The sequence below is a fragment of the Oncorhynchus kisutch genome, linkage group LG10 (genome assembly GCF_002021735.2).
Source record: "Oncorhynchus kisutch isolate 150728-3 linkage group LG10, Okis_V2, whole genome shotgun sequence".
Taxonomy (NCBI): Eukaryota; Metazoa; Chordata; class Actinopteri; order Salmoniformes; family Salmonidae; genus Oncorhynchus; species Oncorhynchus kisutch.
This window is the reverse complement of record NC_034183.2, coordinates 27,889,460-27,911,535: the sequence shown is the minus strand read 5'-3', so window position 1 is coordinate 27,911,535 and position 22,076 is coordinate 27,889,460. Positions and strand designations below refer to the sequence as shown.

Here is a 22,076-nt window from a genome sequence, read left to right as displayed (position 1 = left end):
GAGACAGCCTACAGGGAGGTCAGAGACCTGACCATGTGGTGCCAGGAAAACAACCTCTCCCTCAACATGATCAAGACAATGGAGATCATTGTGGAATATAGAAAAAAAGGATCGAGCACACTCCCATTCTCATCGATGGGGCTGTAGTAGAGCAGATTGGTATCCACATCACCAACAAACTATCAAGGTCCAAACACACTAAGACAGTCGTGAAGAGGGCACGACAAAGTATGTTCCCCCTCAGGAGACTGAAAAGATATTGCATGGGTCCTCAGATCATCAAAAGCTTCTACAGCTGCACCATCGAGAGCACTGTGTGCATCACGGTCTGGTATGGCAACTGCTCGGCCTCCGACCGCAGGGCACTAGACAGGCTTTTGTGGCGTGATGGGTAACGATGCTTCGAGGGTGGCTGTTGTCGATGTGTTCCTGGTTCGAGCCCAGGTAGGGGTGAGGAGAGGGACGGAAGCTATACTGTTACACTGGCAATACTAAAGTGCCTATAAGAACATTCAATAGTCAAAGGTATATGACATACAAATGGTATAGAGAGAAATAGTCCTATAATAACTACAACCTAAAACTTCTCACCTTGGAATATTGAAGAGTCATGTTAAAAGGAACCACCAGCTTTCATATGTTCTCATGTTCTGAGCAAGGAATTTAAACGTTAGCTTTTTACATGGCACATATTGCACTTTTACTTCTCCAACACTTTGTTTTATGCATTATTTATTTGAGGCTAAATTAATTTTATTGATGTATTAAAATTAATATAAGTGTTCATTCAGTATTGTTGTAATTGTCCGGCGCCGACAGAGATGGCCGCCTCGCTTCGCGTTCCTAGGAAACTATGCAGTTTTTTGTTTTTTTACGTGTTATTTCTTACACTAGTACCCCAGGTCATCTTAGGTTTCATCACATACAGCCGAGAAGAACTACTGAATATAAGATCAGCGTCAACTCACCACCAGTACGACCAAGAATATGTTTTTCGCGATGCGGATCCTGTGTTCTGCCTTACAACCAGCGCCACGGGATGGTTCCCATGCAGCGACCCAAAAAAACGACTCAGAAAAAGAGGGAAACGAAGCGGTCTTCTGGTCAGACTCCGGAGACGGGCACATCGTGCACCACTCCCTAGCATTCTTCTTGCCAATGTCCAGTCTCTTGACAACAAGGTTGATGAAATCCGAGCAAGGGTAGCATTCCAGAGGGACATCAGAGACTGTAACGTTCTCTGTTTCACGGAAACGTGGCTCACTGGAGAGACGCAATCGAAAGCGGTGCAGCCAGCGGGTTTCTCCACGCATCGCGCGGACAGAAACGAACATCTTTCTGGTAAGAAGAGGGGCGGGGGCGTATGCCTTATGGCCAACGTGACATGGTGTGATGAAAGAAACATACAGGAACTCAAATCCTTCTGTTCACCTGATTTAGAATTCCTCACAATCAAATGTAGACCGCATTATCTACCAAGAGAATTCTCTTCGATTATAATCACAGCCGTATATATCCCCCCCCAAGCAGACACATCGATGGCTCTGAACGAACTTTATTTAACTCTCTGCAAACTGGAAACGATTTATCCGGAGGCTGCATTCATTGTAGCTGGGGATTTTAACAAGGCTAATCTGAAAACAAGACTCCCTAAATTTTATCAGCATATCGATTGCGCAACCAGGGGTGGAAAGACCCTGGATCATTGTTACTCTAACTTCCGCGACGCATATAAGGCCCTGCCCCGCCCCCCTTTCGGAAAAGCTGACCACGACTCCATTTTGTTGATCCCTGCCTACAGACAGAAACTAAAACAAGAAGCTCCCACGCTGAGGTCTGTCCAACGCTGGTCCGACCAAGCTGACTCCACACTCCAAGACTGCTTCCATCACGTGGACTGGGAGATGTTTCGTATTGCGTCAGCCAACAACATTGACGAATACGCTGATTCGGTGTGCGAGTTCATTAGAACGTGCGTTGAAGATGTCGTTCCCATAGCAACGATTAAAACATTCCCCAACCAGAAACCGTGGATTGATGGCAGCATTCGTGTGGAACTGAAGGCGCGAACCACTGCTTTTAATCAGGGCAAGGTGTCTGGTAACATGACTGAATACAAACAGTGCAGCTATTCCCTCCGCAAGGCTATCAAACAAGCTAAGCGCCAGTACAGAGACAAAGTAGAATCTCAATTCAACGGCTCAGACACAAGAGGCATGTGGCAGGGTCTACAGTCAATCACGGACTACAGGAAGAAACCCAGCCCAGTCACGGACCAGGATGTCTTGCTCCCAGGCAGACTAAACAACTTTTTTGCCCGCTTTGAGGACAATACAGTGCCACTGACACGGCCTGCAACGAAAACATGCGGTCTCTCCTTCACTGCAGCCGAAGTGAGTAAGACATTTAAACGTGTTAACCCTCGCAAGGCTGCAGGCCCAGACGGCATCCCCAGCCGCGCCCTCAGAGCATGCGCAGACCAGCTGGCCGGTGTGTTTACGGACATATTCAACCAATCCCTATACCAGTCTGCTGTTCCCACATGCTTCAAGAGGGCCACCATTGTTCCTGTTCCCAAGAAAGCTAAGGTAACTGAGCTAAACGACTACCGGCCCGTAGCACTCACATCCGTCATCATGAAGTGCTTTGAGAGACTAGTCAAGGACCATATCACCTCCACCCTACCTGACACCCTTGACCCACTCCAATTTGCTTACCGCCCAAATAGGTCCACAGACGATGCAATCTCAACCACACTGCCCTAACCCATCTGGACAAGAAGAATACCTATGTGAGAATGCTGTTCATCGACTACAGCTCGGCATTCAACACCATAGTACCCTCCAAGCTCGTCATCAAGCTCGAGATCCTGGGTCTCGACCCCGCCCTGTGCAACTGGGTACTGGACTTCCTGACGGGCCGCCCCCAGGTGGTGAGGGTAGGCAACAACATCTCCTCCCAGCTGATCCTCAACACTGGGGCCCCACAAGGGTGCGTTCTGAGCCCTCTCCTGTACTCCCTGTTCACCCACGACTGCGTGGCCACGCACGCCTCCAACTCAATCATCAAGTTTGCGGACGACACAACAGTGGTAGGCTTGATTACCAACAACGACGAGACGGCCTACAGGGAGGAGGTGAGGGCCCTCGGAGTGTGGTGTCAGGAAAATAACCTCACACTCAACGTCAACAAAACTAAGGAGATGATTGTGGACTTCAGGAAACAGCAGAGGGAACACCCCCCCATCCACATCGATGGAACAGTAGTGGAGAGGGTAGCAAGTTTTAAGTTCCTCGGCATACACATCACAGACAAACTGAATTGGTCCACTCACACAGACAGCATCGTGAAGAAGGCGCAGCAGCGCCTCTTCAACCTCAGGAGGCTGAAGAAATTCGGCTTGTCACCAAAAGCACTCACAAACTTCTACAGATGCACAATCGAGAGCATCCTGGCGGGCTGTATCACCGCCTGGTATGGCAACTGCACCGCCCTCAACCGTAAGGCTCTCCAGAGGGTAGTGAGGTCTGCACAACGCATCACCGGGGGCAAACTACCTGCCCTCCAGGACACCTACACCACCCGATGCTACAGGAAGGCCATAAAGATCATCAAGGACATCAACCACCCGAGCCACTGCCTGTTCACCCCGCTGTCATCCAGAAGGCGAGGTCAGTACAGGTGCATCAAAGCTGGGACCGAGAGACTGAAAAACAGCTTCTATCTCAAGGCCATCAGACTGTTAAACAGCCACCACTAACATTGAGTGGCTACTGCCAACACACTGTCAATGCCACTGACTCTACTCCAGCCACTTTAATCATGGGAATTGATGTGAAATGATGTAAATATATCACTAGCCACTTTAAACAATGCTACCTTATATAATGTTACTTACCCTACATTATTCATCTCATATGCATACGTAGATACTGTACTCTATATCATCGACTGCATCCTTATGTAATACATGTATCACTAGCCACTTTAACTATGCCACTTGGTTTACATACTCATCTCATATGTATATACTGTACTCGATATCATCTACTGTATCTTGCCTATGCTGCTCTGTACCATCACTCATTCATATAAGAGAGAATAGAGTAGATGTCACGGGTCAAAATTTTGATTGATGACCCTATGTGAACTCTATGTGAACCCTATGTAGTGATGACGTGTGCATGTCTTCTGGCCAGGCAAGCCTGGTTAGGTGGGGGCTATGGGGTGAGTAAGGGTCCATTTGACAGGCCGTTAATGATTGATGACCCAAGCCTGATAGACAAGCCTGGTTAGGTGGGGGCTATGGGGTGAGTAAGGGTCCCTTTGACAGGCCGTTAATGATTGATGACCCAAGCCTGATTTATGACCCTATGTAATGATTTATGACCCTATGTCATGTAGAAGGGTGCATGCCCTGGGTTGAGTAAGTGACCATGTGTCAGGTCAACCTGTTACTGTTTCTCACGGTTTGGGTTGGTTAAGGCCCCTTATAAAGCTGCTGAACAATACCTGTTTAAGACTGTACATGATAACCCCCCTGAATATTAAACAAAAATGACACCTATGCCAATTTTAGGGATGTTATGCTCGGCTTGTCATGAACCCAGTGACCAAAGCCTTGAAGAAGTTCTGTGTGAAGCTCCAGAATGTTTTAAAGGATTTTTGGGTACGAGTGAGGGCCACATGTCTTACATATTCCACCCGGAGGATTCTACGGTAAAGATATTCACAGACCGTGGACCCAAACCCCTTTATCCTGCAAAACCTGGGAGTTTTCCCCCGGCTCTGGGGATGAGAGAATGGCTAAACATCAGGCTGGCTCTTTGTAAAATTGAACAGGTCCTAAGTGTTACAAATGTGCCAGGATATGCGTTGGAAGAACAGGTCTGCGGCCGCAGTGATCTCAAGGCTCTAAGAATTGCTTCAATGGACTATAGCCCTGACAACAAAGTGACAATTTTAGCCTGTGACCTTTATGATAAGGCTAATGCTACAAAGTCTGTCAATTCTCCGGTAGCTTCCAGAGCCCGCAAACATGTAAACTTTTTTATTCCTGTGTTTAGTTTTAAATGGGTGGATTATCCAATTTTCATAACACTTATGAATAAGCTGGACATTCTCTTCCAAAATGGGGAACAGTTAAAGCGCTGGGCGAGGCTTTCCTTGAGACAGAGTCAAGACCAAAAGGCCCGACGGCGGATCTACCCCTGGAGTGAAAACTTACCATGTGTTGATGGACATAGCAAGAGAGCCTTGCCTTTTGAGGGTGAACTCGACACGGACAATTGCGGTTGGTTGCATAAGCTCCCAGGATCTGTAAGAAAGGCATCGTAAAATACCTTAAGAATGTAACGATATAAAATGTATGTACTAAATATTTTGAATGAAATAAATGGTTTTAAAATCAGAATCTCACCACGTTATGAACTCTCGCGTTTGTTCACTCTTAGCGCAGTCTGTCCCTGAGAAAAATCTTGCGGAAAAAGCCATGTGCGCGCGCATGTGCGTGAGGGAGTTTTCTGTAGTGGCTGTGTGTGTGTGTGTGTGTGTGTGTGTGTGTGTGTGTGTGTGTGTGTGTGTGTGTTTCAAAAACAGAAAAAGGGGGGCGGGTTGTTTGTTAAAAAAATACCCATGCATGCCTGGTGGGTCGTTTGAAACCAAGGTTTACACTAGCCTGCAAAACAGATGCCTACCCCCCAACAATAATATTGTGTCTTACGACTCCTAATCTTAAAGGCCTTTCATAAAACTATTTTTTTTAGGTGGGCTAAAAAGTCATTCATCCCAGCGATGTCGAGAACAACACACCCCCATGCATCTAGGTGCTAGCACCCCGGAGATTTTAGAAGCTCCAAAAGGATCCTAATGTTTAGACACACCCAATACCATGTGTTTGAAATGTGTCAAATATACCATGGGCGGGGGTATAGCCCGAAAAAAAACGACAAACCCCAAATGCTATGTAAAAAAATCATTCAGGGGTTTTTCTCTAGGTCGTAGGGTACAAAAGCGCTAGAAACCATGGGCAATGTTAGCAGCGTTTTAGTTCCGATGCAAACAGCACCTCCAGAAACTCCAAGAATCGTTATCGGACTGAAGCGTTAAAAAAGATAATCGGGGAAAAAAGTCTAATGGATCTATCGCAAGGTGAGTTCTTGAAATAAATCTTTATTAGATTTGGTTGTTGTTGGGGAATTGTTTGAAAAGCGTGGGATGTTATAGAAATATTAAACAATCATTAGGATCAGTATGCTTACCGTATAACAAGGCAATATTAGCTAAAGTGATTATAGCTTTAATATTGTCGAATGTTTTATAGATTCTGAAGCATTCACGCAGATACTCCGAGGTATAACTGAGCTCGAATCATCCCATGGGGCTCCGAAACAAACGCCTGCCCTGAATTGTCAACGTAAGTAAGCTCCAAGAATTCCATACATAAAAATATTTATACCTTAAAAACAAAAAGTGTGGGCATCTTATATTAAAAGTTATTTTATATGTTTACAGAGGACCTAAAGCCTAGAAGGTTAAACGATGCCCTATGGAGCCTGAACGGTTTCTGCGAAGCATATGACTACGAGACAATTCTGCCCTACTCCCAGGATGTATTTACCCAAAAGCAGCGAACAGAGACTTTAAACGGCAGGTCAACTCCCCTTGGCCAGGACAACGTTGTCCCCCATATTTCTAAACACCAAAGGATAATTAGTGCTCAGATCCACAGTTCCGCTTCACCCGAACAATTCTACTTGGCCGATATTCACGAGACGTCGTTCCAAGGACTAGGTATGAATCAATTATATATTATTATTTATATATATTATTATTTTAATATTTATATTTTTTTTATGCCGGAATATGTTAAAACAAGGCCTAATGCTGTTTTTTTTGTTTGTTTTTTCAGGCTCCCCATCTACCGGACCTGCAGATGTTGTAATACAGGTTGAACAAACACAACAGCCCCTGGTTTCAGAGCTTCTTCAGAACAGCCCTCGTCAAAAAAGCCGAGGTATTTAATTAATGTATTGTTAATATATAGGCTTATATCTGAAATGTATTTGGCATTTTTAACATATTTTAGGGTTAATAACCTATTTGTGTATGTATTATTTTTATTTCAGACTCCTCACCGGCTTATGAACACAACGCACAAACATCGGAGGATGCCCAGACAAGCATCCCCGAGGAGGCTCCAAAGACACCAGCGAAACCTGATGATGTCAAAGATTTAAATGACATTTCTGAGGTAGACGATTTGATGTTCTGTGAAGCTGCCAACCTTCTTGAATCGGCCAATTCTGTGGGGGAAACAGCAGATTCTGAAATAGACCAAGAACGTTTTTTCAAAGCGTTTACCCTGGGTTTAAAATCACGAAAGGCTCTACTCCAGAGGCGCATGTGTATTCTACTCGAGCATCAATACAATCAGGATGTGTCATTCTGGCGTAGCGAGCTACCCCGTATGTTAAAAAACATTAGGGCTAAAACAAGCAAATACCGCCGTTAAAAAACACACATGTAAACACACACACACACACACACACACACATCCTTAATTAGACAGATGGCGCCCCCTATAGACCAAAGTGAGACAATTGAAACACTCTTAGCCAGGATCCCTACAGAGCTCCAAGATATAGTTAACCATATGAATGATTCGGGGGTAATTGACATAATGACAATAGATGAAAATCTATTATCCCAGATTCCCTCCGAACTCATAGACATTATTACACGTATGAATGAGTCAGGGCCTTCCGAGGAAAACATGTTAACACAGATTCCCGAAACCATCATATCTCTAATTACCCAGCTTAACGCGAGCCCTAGGTTTAATTCGGCCCCACAGACACCTCTAAGACAGCCTTTAACAACATTGTCCGAAGAGTCTGAAAGTCAATATGATGTTTTTGAACAGTTGGACAAATGTCTAGCAAATCTGGAGGGGGGCGGTCTTGAGATCAGTGTACAGAACGAGAGCGCTAGGTTTAATTCGGCACCCCAGACACCTATAAATCAGCCTTTAACACCAATGTCCGAAGAGTCTGAAACCCAATACGATGTTTTTGAACAGTTGGACAATTGCCTAGTAAATCTGGAGGGGGGAGGTCTTGATCGAAGTGTACATGTTTTGCGTCGAAATAAATTCAACAATATTGAGGTTCGCCAGTTTTTCAATTTCGCATGGGGGGGTCAGATTCGGGAATATGCTGTGTTTTACGTAATGCTTATGGACACTTTGAATGAACTGTTAGCTAGGATCAGAGATTATAGCGAACCTAGGGATCTCTTACAGTTGGAAATTTGTGGAGACAGTCTACAGAGCAAGGTATCGCTTATTTTACAGAATGGTGAAGCAGAGCTTGAACAATTTGTTAAACTGCTAGAACGCCTTGTACAGTCAAATTTAAACGTGCTAGCAGATAGGACCCTCGAACTTGTAGTACAATTAGTACGCCAACCACAAGGGGGCGGGGGTCAGAGACGAAAGCTCGAGAGTTTAATGCAGTCCGAAATCATAAGCAATAAAAGGGCCTATCTCATAAACGTTCACAATCCAGGTAATAAGCTATGTTTTGCCATAGGTTTGGCCCACTTACTCAGCCCCGGATGTACGGATCAAGCCGCGTTACATAAAGCTCTCGAGCTACAAACTGCGGTGGGTCTCGGTATACAGGATGCTGTGGCTTTCTCAGACATAGTCAAATTTGAAAACTTTCTGAACATCAAGATTGTGGTTTTGTACCACAGTAGGGCTAATGACGCTCTCCTCAAGTTCCAAAATATACCCGAACCACATCCTAAGACTATGTACTTTTATGTGCAAAATGAGCATTACTACGCCGTAACTAACATCACAGCCTTTTTAGGCGCGCCATATGTCTGTCCAGCCTGTCATACCGGCTACACACGCATGGGGGGGCACTCGTGCCGTTACAACTGTTCAGTATGTCTGGATAAACATTGCCCTATGCAGCCGCTAAACTTGACCCCCTGTGCGGATTGTCACCGCACATGTCGTTCGGCCTACTGTTACGAAAAACACAAAACTGAAACATGGCATCCCAAGGCATGTAAATCTGTAAGCAGTTGTGACATTAACAAGAAATGTCCAAAATGTCATTGCAATTACAACCTTAAAATAGATAGCCCTAAACCTCATGTTTGTGGAATTATACACTGCCCAATCTGTAAAGGTCCTTTGAAAAGCAGAGACGCGGAAGCAGTTCAAGAAGTAACACATGAGTGTTACATTCAGCCCTTGGCTGAAGATGAACATACAGAGAAATATGTGTTTTATGATTTTGAGACAACTCAGCAATCAGGGGTTCATTTGCCTATTTTTGTGTCAACCATGACTTTCAAGGGTGAAAAATGGTCGGCCGAGGGACCCGATTGTGCCCGACTCTTTCTAAAACATTTTAGAAAAGCCCAGTACAGAAACTTCACGTTTATAGCTCACAATGCTAGGGCCTATGACTCCTATCTGCTTCTGAACCCTTTGATACAGCAAGGCGTGGCACCCAGTGTCATAGCTCAAGGGAGTAAAATATTATGCTTTGTTGACCCCGCCTTCAAACAGAGATACATTGACAGCTTAAGCTTCTTACCCATGAGATTGGCTCAAATGCCAGAGGCCTTGGGTTTTGAAAACTCTGTCAAAGGCTATTTCCCTCATTTCTTCACATCTGAGGAGAATCTACATTATATAGGATCTTATCCAGCCCCCGAAATGTACGGGTGTGATCAAATGTCTCCCAAAGAGCGTGAGAGATTCATGACATGGTACGAGACCGTAAGACATGGCACTTTTGATTTCCATAAAGAGATGGAATCATACTGTGACAATGACGTTGTTATACTTCGTGAAGGATGCCTCAGATTCAGAGAAGAGGTAATCAAAGATGCGGGCATTGACCCCTGGAGCTGTACAACTATTGCATCAGCGTGCATGAAAACCTATCGTACACACTATCTAACTCCTGAATCTATAGCTATCCCATCGCCAGACAACTACCGACGCCAATTCAAGGCCTACTCTAGTGGTTCCATTCAATGGTTGGAGTACTTGGCCCAGGATAAAGATATTTTTATCCAACATGCTTTGAATCGGGGGGAGAAGGCTTTTGGGCCTTACCATGTAGATGGATACACACAGATTGACGGGGTTGAGACAGTGTATGAGTACAACGGTTGTTTCTTCCACGGTTGTAAATTATGCTTTGTCCCCCACACCTTGTGTGTCCTAACCCAAAAGACTTTTGGGGAAATGTACCAAGAGTTTCAAGACAAACTGAATTCTTTAAAGGCTACTTACGGGTTAAAAGTTGTGGTTTTGTGGGAGCACGAATGGACAGCCCTCAAAAAGGCAGATCCTAGTGTTAAGGCCTTCCTTACCCATTATGACCCTCCAGAGCCCCTGGAACCGCGACAGGCCTTGTTTGGAGGCCGGACCAATGCTTTGACATTGCGTTATGTAGCTCAACCCGACGAGACAATAGGCTATGTAGATTTTACATCCCTATATCCTCATGTAATGAGTTCCTCATTCTATCCTATAGGGCATCCTGAAATTATTCACAGCGACTTTGACGAACCCCAAAATTATTTTGGTTTAATCAAAGCGACTGTCTACCCTCCTAGGGGGCTGTTTATACCTGTGTTGCCTTACAAGGGTCCTAAAGGAAAACTTTTCTTTCCCCTTTGTCGCACATGCTGTGAAAACCACAACCAGGAAAACCCCTGTGATCACACAGATCAAGAAAGAGCCCTGACCGGTGTATGGGTCACTGTAGAATTCTCTAAGGCTTTAGAGAAGGGGTATCGTGTGGCCAAAATCTTTGAAGTGTGGAACTTTTCCAGGAAATCAGACACACTTTTTAAAGAGTACATCAAAACCTTCTTGAGATGCAAGCAGATGGCTTCAGGCTATCCTGCATCGGTCACAGATCAAGAAAGTAAAGACCAGTACATTCAAGACTACCATGACAGAGAAGGCATACTTCTTGACCCTGACAGAATAGAGGTCAACAAAACCAAAAGAAATGTGTCTGATTTCCTGGAAAAGTTCCACACTTCAAAGATTTTGGCCACACGATACCCCTTCTCTAAAGCCTTAGAGAATTCTACAGTGACCCATACACCGGTCAGGGCTCTTTCTTGATCTGTGTGATCACAGGGGTTTTCCTGGTTGTGGTTTTCACAGCATGTGCGACAAAGGGGAAAGAAAAGTTTTCCTTTAGGACCCTTGTAAGGCAACACAGGTATAAACAGCCCCCTAGGAGGGTAGACAGTCGCTTTGATTAAACCAAAATAATTTTGGGGTTCGTCAAAGTCGCTGTGAATAATTTCAGGATGCCCTATAGGATAGAATGAGGAACTCATTACATGAGGATATAGGGATGTAAAATCTACATAGCCTATTGTCTCGTCGGGTTGAGCTACATAACGCAATGTCAAAGCATTGGTCCGGCCTCCAAACAAGGCCTGTCGCGGTTCCAGGGGCTCTGGAGGGTCATAATGGGTAAGGAAGGCCTTAACACTAGGATCTGCCTTTTTGAGGGCTGTCCATTCGTGCTCCCACAAAACCACAACTTTTAACCCGTAAGTAGCCTTTAAAGAATTCAGTTTGTCTTGAAACTCTTGGTACATTTCCCCAAAAGTCTTTTGGGTTAGGACACACAAGGTGTGGGGGACAAAGCATAATTTACAACCGTGGAAGAAACAACCGTTGTACTCATACACTGTCTCAACCCCGTCAATCTGTGTGTATCCATCTACATGGTAAGGCCCAAAAGCCTTCTCCCCCCGATTCAAAGCATGTTGGATAAAAATATCTTTATCCTGGGCCAAGTACTCCAACCATTGAATGGAACCACTAGAGTAGGCCTTGAATTGGCGTCGGTAGTTGTCTGGCGATGGGATAGCTATAGATTCAGGAGTTAGATAGTGTGTACGATAGGTTTTCATGCACGCTGATGCAATAGTTGTACAGCTCCAGGGGTCAATGCCCGCATCTTTGATTACCTCTTCTCTGAATCTGAGGCATCCTTCACGAAGTATAACAACGTCATTGTCACAGTATGATTCCATCTCTTTATGGAAATCAAAAGTGCCATGTCTTACGGTCTCGTACCATGTCATGAATCTCTCACGCTCTTTGGGAGACATTTGATCACACCCGTACATTTCGGGGGCTGGATAAGATCCTATATAATGTAGATTCTCCTCAGATGTGAAGAAATGAGGGAAATAGCCTTTGACAGAGTTTTCAAAACCCAAGGCCTCTGGCATTTGAGCCAATCTCATGGGTAAGAAGCTTAAGCTGTCAATGTATCTCTGTTTGAAGGCGGGGTCAACAAAGCATAATATTTTACTCCCTTGAGCTATGACACTGGGTGCCACGCCTTGCTGTATCAAAGGGTTCAGAAGCAGATAGGAGTCATAGGCCCTAGCATTGTGAGCTATAAACGTGAAGTTTCTGTACTGGGCTTTTCTAAAATGTTTTAGAAAGAGTCGGGCACAATCGGGTCCCTCGGCCGACCATTTTTCACCCTTGAAAGTCATGGTTGACACAAAAATAGGCAAATGAACCCCTGATTGCTGAGTTGTCTCAAAATCATAAAACACATATTTCTCTGTATGTTCATCTTCAGCCAAGGGCTGAATGTAACACTCATGTGTTACTTCTTGAACTGCTTCCGCGTCTCTGCTTTTCAAAGGACCTTTACAGATTGGGCAGTGTATAATTCCACAAACATGAGGTTTAGGGCTATCTATTTTAAGGTTGTAATTGCAATGACATTTTGGACATTTCTTGTTAATGTCACAACTGCTTACAGATTTACATGCCTTGGGATGCCATGTTTCAGTTTTGTGTTTTTCGTAACAGTAGGCCGAACGACATGTGCGGTGACAATCCGCACAGGGGGTCAAGTTTAGCGGCTGCATAGGGCAATGTTTATCCAGACATACTGAACAGTTGTAACGGCACGAGTGCCCCCCCATGCGTGTGTAGCCGGTATGACAGGCTGGACAGACATATGGCGCGCCTAAAAAGGCTGTGATGTTAGTTACGGCGTAGTAATGCTCATTTTGCACATAAAAGTACATAGTCTTAGGATGTGGTTCGGGTATATTTTGGAACTTGAGGAGAGCGTCATTAGCCCTACTGTGGTACAAAACCACAATCTTGATGTTCAGAAAGTTTTCAAATTTGACTATGTCTGAGAAAGCCACAGCATCCTGTATACCGAGACCCACCGCAGTTTGTAGCTCGAGAGCTTTATGTAACGCGGCTTGATCCGTACATCCGGGGCTGAGTAAGTGGGCCAAACCTATGGCAAAACATAGCTTATTACCTGGATTGTGAACGTTTATGAGATAGGCCCTTTTATTGCTTATGATTTCGGACTGCATTAAACTCTCGAGCTTTCGTCTCTGACCCCCGCCCCCTTGTGGTTGGCGTACTAATTGTACTACAAGTTCGAGGGTCCTATCTGCTAGCACGTTTAAATTTGACTGTACAAGGCGTTCTAGCAGTTTAACAAATTGTTCAAGCTCTGCTTCACCATTCTGTAAAATAAGCGATACCTTGCTCTGTAGACTGTCTCCACAAATTTCCAACTGTAAGAGATCCCTAGGTTCGCTATAATCTCTGATCCTAGCTAACAGTTCATTCAAAGTGTCCATAAGCATTACGTAAAACACAGCATATTCCCGAATCTGACCCCCCCATGCGAAATTGAAAAACTGGCGAACCTCAATATTGTTGAATTTATTTCGACGCAAAACATGTACACTTCGATCAAGACCTCCCCCCTCCAGATTTACTAGGCAATTGTCCAACTGTTCAAAAACATCGTATTGGGTTTCAGACTCTTCGGACATTGGTGTTAAAGGCTGATTTATAGGTGTCTGGGGTGCCGAATTAAACCTAGCGCTCTCGTTCTGTACACTGATCTCAAGACCGCCCCCCTCCAGATTTGCTAGACATTTGTCCAACTGTTCAAAAACATCATATTGACTTTCAGACTCTTCGGACAATGTTGTTAAAGGCTGTCTTAGAGGTGTCTGTGGGGCCGAATTAAACCTAGGGCTCGCGTTAAGCTGGGTAATTAGAGATATGATGGTTTCGGGAATCTGTGTTAACATGTTTTCCTCGGAAGGCCCTGACTCATTCATACGTGTAATAATGTCTATGAGTTCGGAGGGAATCTGGGATAATAGATTTTCATCTATTGTCATTATGTCAATTACCCCCGAATCATTCATATGGTTAACTATATCTTGGAGCTCTGTAGGGATCCTGGCTAAGAGTGTTTCAATTGTCTCACTTTGGTCTATAGGGGGCGCCATCTGTCTAATTAAGGATGTGTGTGTGTGTGTGTGTGTGTGTGTTTACATGTGTGTTTTTTAACGGCGGTATTTGCTTGTTTTAGCCCTAATGTTTTTTAACATACGGGGTAGCTCGCTACGCCAGAATGACACATCCTGATTGTATTGATGCTCGAGTAGAATACACATGCGCCTCTGGAGTAGAGCCTTTCGTGATTTTAAACCCAGGGTAAACGCTTTGAAAAAACGTTCTTGGTCTATTTCAGAATCTGCTGTTTCCCCCACAGAATTGGCCGATTCAAGAAGGTTGGCAGCTTCACAGAACATCAAATCGTCTACCTCAGAAATGTCATTTAAATCTTTGACATCATCAGGTTTCGCTGGTGTCTTTGGAGCCTCCTCGGGGATGCTTGTCTGGGCATCCTCCGATGTTTGTGCGTTGTGTTCATAAGCCGGTGAGGAGTCTGAAATAAAAATAATACATACACAAATAGGTTATTAACCCTAAAATATGTTAAAAATGCCAAATACATTTCAGATATAAGCCTATATATTAACAATACATTAATTAAATACCTCGGCTTTTTTGACGAGGGCTGTTCTGAAGAAGCTCTGAAACCAGGGGCTGTTGTGTTTGTTCAACCTGTATTACAACATCTGCAGGTCCGGTAGATGGGGAGCCTGAAAAAACAAACAAAAAAAACAGCATTAGGCCTTGTTTTAACATATTCCGGCATAAAAAAAATATAAATATTAAAATAATAATATATATAAATAATAATATATAATTGATTCATACCTAGTCCTTGGAACGACGTCTCGTGAATATCGGCCAAGTAGAATTGTTCGGGTGAAGCGGAACTGTGGATCTGAGCACTAATTATCCTTTGGTGTTTAGAAATATGGGGGACAACGTTGTCCTGGCCAAGGGGAGTTGACCTGCCGTTTAAAGTCTCTGTTCGCTGCTTTTGGGTAAATACATCCTGGGAGTAGGGCAGAATTGTCTCGTAGTCATATGCTTCGCAGAAACCGTTCAGGCTCCATAGGGCATCGTTTAACCTTCTAGGCTTTAGGTCCTCTGTAAACATATAAAATAACTTTTAATATAAGATGCCCACACTTTTTGTTTTTAAGGTATAAATATTTTTATGTATGGAATTCTTGGAGCTTACTTACGTTGACAATTCAGGGCAGGCGTTTGTTTCGGAGCCCCATGGGATGATTCGAGCTCAGTTATACCTCGGAGTATCTGCGTGAATGCTTCAGAATCTATAAAACATTCGACAATATTAAAGCTATAATCACTTTAGCTAATATTGCCTTGTTATACGGTAAGCATACTGATCCTAATGATTGTTTAATATTTCTATAACATCCCACGCTTTTCAAACAATTCCCCAACAACAACCAAATCTAATAAAGATTTATTTCAAGAACTCACCTTGCGATAGATCCATTAGACTTTTTTCCCCGATTATCTTTTTTAACGCTTCAGTCCGATAACGATTCTTGGAGTTTCTGGAGGTGCTGTTTGCATCGGAACTAAAACGCTGCTAACATTGCCCATGGTTTCTAGCGCTTTTGTACCCTACGACCTAGAGAAAAACCCCTGAATGATTTTTTTACATAGCATTTGGGGTTTGTCGTTTTTTTTCGGGCTATACCCCCGCCCATGGTATATTTGACACATTTCAAACACATGGTATTGGGTGTGTCTAAACATTAGGATCCTTTTGGAGCTTCTAAAATCTCCGGGGTGCTAGCACCTAGATGCATGGGGGTGTGTTGTTCTCGACATCGCTGGGATGAATGACTTTTTAGCCCACCTAAAAAAAATAGTTTTATGAAAGGCCTTTAAGATTAGGAGTCGTAAGACACAATATTATTGTTGGGGGGTAGGCATCTGTTTTGCAGGCTAGTGTAAACCTTGGTTTCAAACGACCCACCAGGCATGCATGGGTATTTTTTTAACAAACAACCCGCCCCCCTTTTTCTGTTTTTGAAACACACACACACACACACACACACACACACACACACACACACACACACACACACACACACAGCCACTACAGAAAACTCCCTCACGCACATGCGCGCGCACATGGCTTTTTCCGCAAGATTTTTCTCAGGGACAGACTGCGCTAAGAGTGAACAAACGCGAGAGTTCATAACGTGGTGAGATTCTGATTTTAAAACCATTTATTTCATTCAAAATATTTAGTACATACATTTTATATCGTTACATTCTTAAGGTATTTTACGATGCCTTTCTTACAGATCCTGGGAGCTTATGCAACCAACCGCAATTGTCCGTGTCGAGTTCACCCTCAAAAGGCAAGGCTCTCTTGCTATGTCCATCAACACATGGTAAGTTTTCACTCCAGGGGTAGATCCGCCGTCGGGCCTTTTGGTCTTGACTCTGTCTCAAGGAAAGCCTCGCCCAGCGCTTTAACTGTTCCCCATTTTGGAAGAGAATGTCCAGCTTATTCATAAGTGTTATGAAAATTGGATAATCCACCCATTTAAAACTAAACACAGGAATAAAAAAGTTTACATGTTTGCGGGCTCTGGAAGCTACCGGAGAATTGACAGACTTTGTAGCATTAGCCTTATCATAAAGGTCACAGGCTAAAATTGTCACTTTGTTGTCAGGGCTATAGTCCATTGAAGCAATTCTTAGAGCCTTGAGATCACTGCGGCCGCAGACCTGTTCTTCCAACGCATATCCTGGCACATTTGTAACACTTAGGACCTGTTCAATTTTACAAAGAGCCAGCCTGATGTTTAGCCATTCTCTCATCCCCAGAGCCGGGGGAAAACTCCCAGGTTTTGCAGGATAAAGGGGTTTGGGTCCACGGTCTGTGAATATCTTTACCGTAGAATCCTCCGGGTGGAATATGTAAGACATGTGGCCCTCACTCGTACCCAAAAATCCTTTAAAACATTCTGGAGCTTCACACAGAACTTCTTCAAGGCTTTGGTCACTGGGTTCATGACAAGCCGAGCATAACATCCCTAAAATTGGCATAGGTGTCATTTTTGTTTAATATTCAGGGGGGTTATCATGTACAGTCTTAAACAGGTATTGTTCAGCGGCTTTATAAGGGGCCTTAACCAACCCAAACCGTGAGAAACAGTAACAGGTTGACCTGACACATGGTCACTTACTCAACCCAGGGCATGCACCCTTCTACATGACATAGGGTCATAAATCATTACATAGGGTCATAAATCAGGCTTGGGTCATCAATCATTAACGGCCTGTCAAAGGGACCCTTACTCACCCCATAGCCCCCACCTAACCAGGCTTGTCTATCAGGCTTGGGTCATCAATCATTAACGGCCTGTCAAATGGACCCTTACTCACCCCATAGCCCCCACCTAACCAGGCTTGCCTGGCCAGAAGACATGCACACGTCATCACTACATAGGGTTCACATAGAGTTCACATAGGGTCATCAATCAAAATTTTGACCCGTGACATCTACTCTATTCTCTCTCATATATCCTTATGTACATATTCTTTATCCCCTTACACTGTGTATAAGACAGTAGTTTTTTTTGGAATTGTTAGTTAGATTACTTGTTCGTTATTACTGCATTGTCGGAACTAGAAGCACAAGCATTTCGCTACACTCGCATTAACATCTGCTAACCATGTGTATGTGACAAATAAATTTGATTTGATTTGATTTGATTATTACAAATCAATAAATAAAAATTGTCCGATTAATCGGTATCGGCTTTTTTGGGTCCTCCAATAATCGATAACGGTGTTGAAAAATCCTAATCGGTCGACCTCTAATCCAGGCATACAACACACAGCGGGAGAAGATCCAGAGGCAAAGACTACCCACGCGTGAGTGAACCTAGTAGGACCATCTGGGAGGCGGAGCGTAGTCGTCACCTCCACACACAAGTCGTCGGGCAAAAGCGGGGCGCGCTCTTGTCAAATTAAACAGTAATCTGCACCACTTGGTCATGTTGTCAATAAGGCAGATAGGTGAATCGTCTTTTCCATAAAATAAAATGTTAGAATTTTCAAACTAGCTTTCATTGGGAAGACAAAGTGTTTTTATGAAAAGCAATTACTTTTTGAGCCGACTTAGCAGTTGTCCAGAGGGCACCTGGCTCACACCCGGGAGGCAGCCCACTTCGAAAACGATTGCAATCACTTTTTACCCGGTTTAAACTCCTCCCGCCGTGGTAATCTGGCCCAGATGAACAGATCCCCTCATTGAATGGCGCTCCATTGTTTCATCGCCGTCAATGCGTCTAAAGGATCATGACCGTGTTAGACTGAAAAGCCCTATACGGATTGACCAACTATGGTTTGCATGCCCTGCCGAAGGACCCTTATCATGCGGAATAGGTGGTTGGAGTTTTTTGGTCCCCAGTGGTGGGGTGTATACCGGTAGCTAGGTCATAGACGGCTGGTTATGTATACCTTGATAATACTTATCCCTAACTAGCCAGCTAATGTAAGCCTACCTCAATACAAATCTGATTTGGCTAGGAAACATTTCAAAAGGAAAATAGTTAGTTGGGGAAACCTTTTGTCATGACTGTGATGTCGCTAAATTGACTTTATATGCAGTATAACTTTTGCCAGCTAACAAAGATGGCAGGGACAATGTTATGCATTTTGCTAGTAACAGTAAAGTTAATGGCAACATTGACATCTCACTAAAGTAAATTTGACATCATCATAATATGTCAAAGTTGTTTCCAAGTAATTATTTGCCTACTTTATCAATGTTATCATATTTCCATGCTACTAAATTAGTGCAATTTAGACTAAACAATCAGAATATCCTCTGGAGGTGCAACCCATATCTAGAGCACAAATGTTTGATGCAGCTATGGTGGTAGTAGTTCATTCATGTCTGACTACAACAGTGTACTAACTAGCAGCAACAAACTCAAACCAACCCAGGGCCATAGCAAAACATGTCACAGTTGGTTGCATCGTGTAACGGCGTCACCGGCCTGAATCTAATCCAATCTGGTGCCAGTCAGTCTACATCTGTGAAGCATAGAATTATCTTCCAAACCAGATGACATTATTTCTCGAGCTATGTTTATCATTTAGGGAAGATGACAATCGTTGACCCAGTTCTTCCTGTTAGACAAAGTGCACAGTTGGGTGCCGGATTGATCCCCTGGTTATGAACGGACTGCCGGGATCTACCAAAAGGAGCGAAGGTAGGTATCAAAACATGTCCAGCAATGTGATTGCAATAGTTTAGCAACCTCCAAAAATAATTGAATTCACTGTTCACTTGCTATTTTCACAGCTTGTCAGACAAGACCTCAGAATAAGCGTCATGCGTGAACAAGTACCTGTTGTTGCCAGTCTCCCTCGACAGATGGCTTCATCAACAACGGCAGGTAATTGTGTGTTGTGTGAAAAGTAGGCCAATTCCTCAGACAAGCAGATACAAATGACTCTGCTAGTTGTGTTGTGAAGGGCATTAGCAAAAAGTATTGTCCTTTCTTTAGAACAAAATTACTTTTACCACTTGGCTGTCTATTATATCAACCTGTCACAGGCCCTCTTAGTCAACACCATATGATAAAAATTGCCTGTTGCAGTTGTTCGAGAGATGTCCCATTTGCAGGCAAACATGCAGCATAGAGAAGACCAGCAAGGGAGCCCTCATCAGCATCATGCAGACATGCCCTCACTGTGAGCATTCCTATGAATGGAACAGTCAGTCACACGTTGGGCAAGTATCCGACCAGCAACATTCACCTGTCAGCGGCAACAGCTTTCACAGGCCCATCATTTGTACAAATACAGAAGGTAACACACTTCATTACTTTGATACATTTGATAACACAATTGTAAATGCAATTTATGTAAACTGACATTATTTGTTGCTTATTTTGTACTTCTTAGACGCATATAATGTCCAGGGCATACCTAGCCTGGTGGAACCAGCCTGATCGTTGTGCTCACGATTCCAGTTCACTTCATGTGCCAACTGAATCTCAGTTCATGTAGTAAGTAGTACGAGCAACACAAATGAGGAACAAATGATTCAATTGGCACATGCACATTCACGCTGAGTTGAGCAACACAACTGGTGGTTGTATTGGATACGTTTTTATTAAAATAATGAATTTCAGCAACCTGCGGAAGGGCCGCAGTTGTACAGGACAAAGCATTTTCAGAATTGACCATTTTTTTACAAGAATTGACCGATGGTAAAAAATGTGTTACTAGCAAATCCTGCAACCAGGAGTTGAGTGTTCCTCATCTAACTGCCTGTAGCTATTGAAGTCAACCTGCAGGTTTGTTTGTTGCGATTGACTGGAGGAGGTTCTGAAAGATGGGTGTGTCTTTGTGGTGGCAAGGACACACCCCCAAGCCAACTCACATTTGGATTCTGTCATGGCCGCCAGCATTTGAGGAGCAAGCCCAAAAATGAGGCCAAATCAGCAGGTGCAGTTCCCCTTTATTTTGTTTAGTATAACGCCACTACTACTTGTAGCTGTACAGTCTGTTTGTTTGTGTTGTTGGTCTTGGCTAGCTTAATGTTTCAGGTTAATATCTACCTAGCACTCCCAGGGCTACTAACACCGTCATGAAAAGGGGCACGAGGGAAGCCCTACAATATTCCCACAGAACAATGATACATATTTCACTGGATGTAAATGTGAAACATCAGGTTGGCGCTTCCACTTACTACCAAATATGGGGATGAGAGGAGGTCCGACAGTGGGAGAAGATCGAGCTAGAGGGATTTGGCTAATTTTCTAATCGGTTAAACATTTGATCTCCATATGGTTTTCTGTTTCCAAAGCTAGAATCTGTAACCGACAGAGTGAACTACGTTTCTAGAATTTACCCTTTGCCAAAGTTTTTAAAATTAGGAGTTCAAGGACTGCTTAATGAGTTATTGCACAAGCGCACATCAGAGTAGGGTTTCCCTAATGGAAATATGCAAATAAATGCTAGAACGCGCCAATAGGATCTCACTAGCTCGTGCTTGGCTCACTTCAACTGATTAATTTGTTTCAAATTGGAAACGACAGGCTCTGGTCAATCTTGGGGTAGTTTTAAAAATCTTTGATATTACGTCTTTTTTGTAAGAAGTGGGAACTCAGGAGCAGGCAATGTTGAAAAGTAATCTTTAGACATGTATTTTTCTTAAATGTAGGTATGTAATTGACTAAAACAAGCAGACAATTGTATTTGATTTTTGTTGCTGTGAACCAATGGTGTAAGCATGGGTTGTGCGTATGGAACAACTTTTATTTGATCTCAAATACATGGTACGTACATAGCGTTTATTTTTGTTCAGTATAGCTCGAATAACCGTCTTAACAACCCTGTTGTCGAAATCAGCTAGCTAACGTTAGCTAGCTAAGTCTACCGTGCTAGCCATGGCTATTGAGTTTCCAATTGGTTATTTAATGGCTCTGATTCTTTGAATCGCCCAAATATCTAAACTGCATATTAATTCATTTTAGCCCATCAAACACAGAAACGCTCTTACCCTAAATCAGGATCACATTCGTCTCCTTCGATATCAACGACATCCAGCTCGTCCGCCATGTTGGCTAGCCAAATTTCAAACAAGGGGGCAAGAGCGTACTCACACAATACCGACATGATTCCTCGACAGCGACACTAAGTGGTGAGTGATGGTCACTTTTAAACAATATTTTGCTTTCGTAATTTCTTCATTACTACTGATAAATGAAAGAATGTAGAACAAGTG

The 22,076-nt window shown here is 43.6% G+C and overlaps 1 protein-coding gene across 2 annotated transcripts in view; it reads right to left on the bottom strand.

The window, feature by feature from the left end:
* Positions 1–22,005, bottom strand: part of LOC109897995 (histone H2A deubiquitinase MYSM1) — a 31,161-nt gene extending 9,156 nt beyond the window's left edge. Inside the window, exon 1 of one of the 2 annotated variants that reach the window (XM_020492715.2) lies at positions 21,852–22,005. In XM_020492715.2, the coding sequence (XP_020348304.1) occupies positions 21,852–21,967 (116 nt within the window). In that variant the 5' untranslated portion in view covers positions 21,968–22,005. Of the gene's footprint in view, positions 1–5,227; positions 5,312–21,851 lie in introns of those variants that run through there. The other variant, XM_031833434.1, reaches the window with a different exon arrangement.
* Positions 22,006–22,076: the final 71 nt, after the last annotated feature.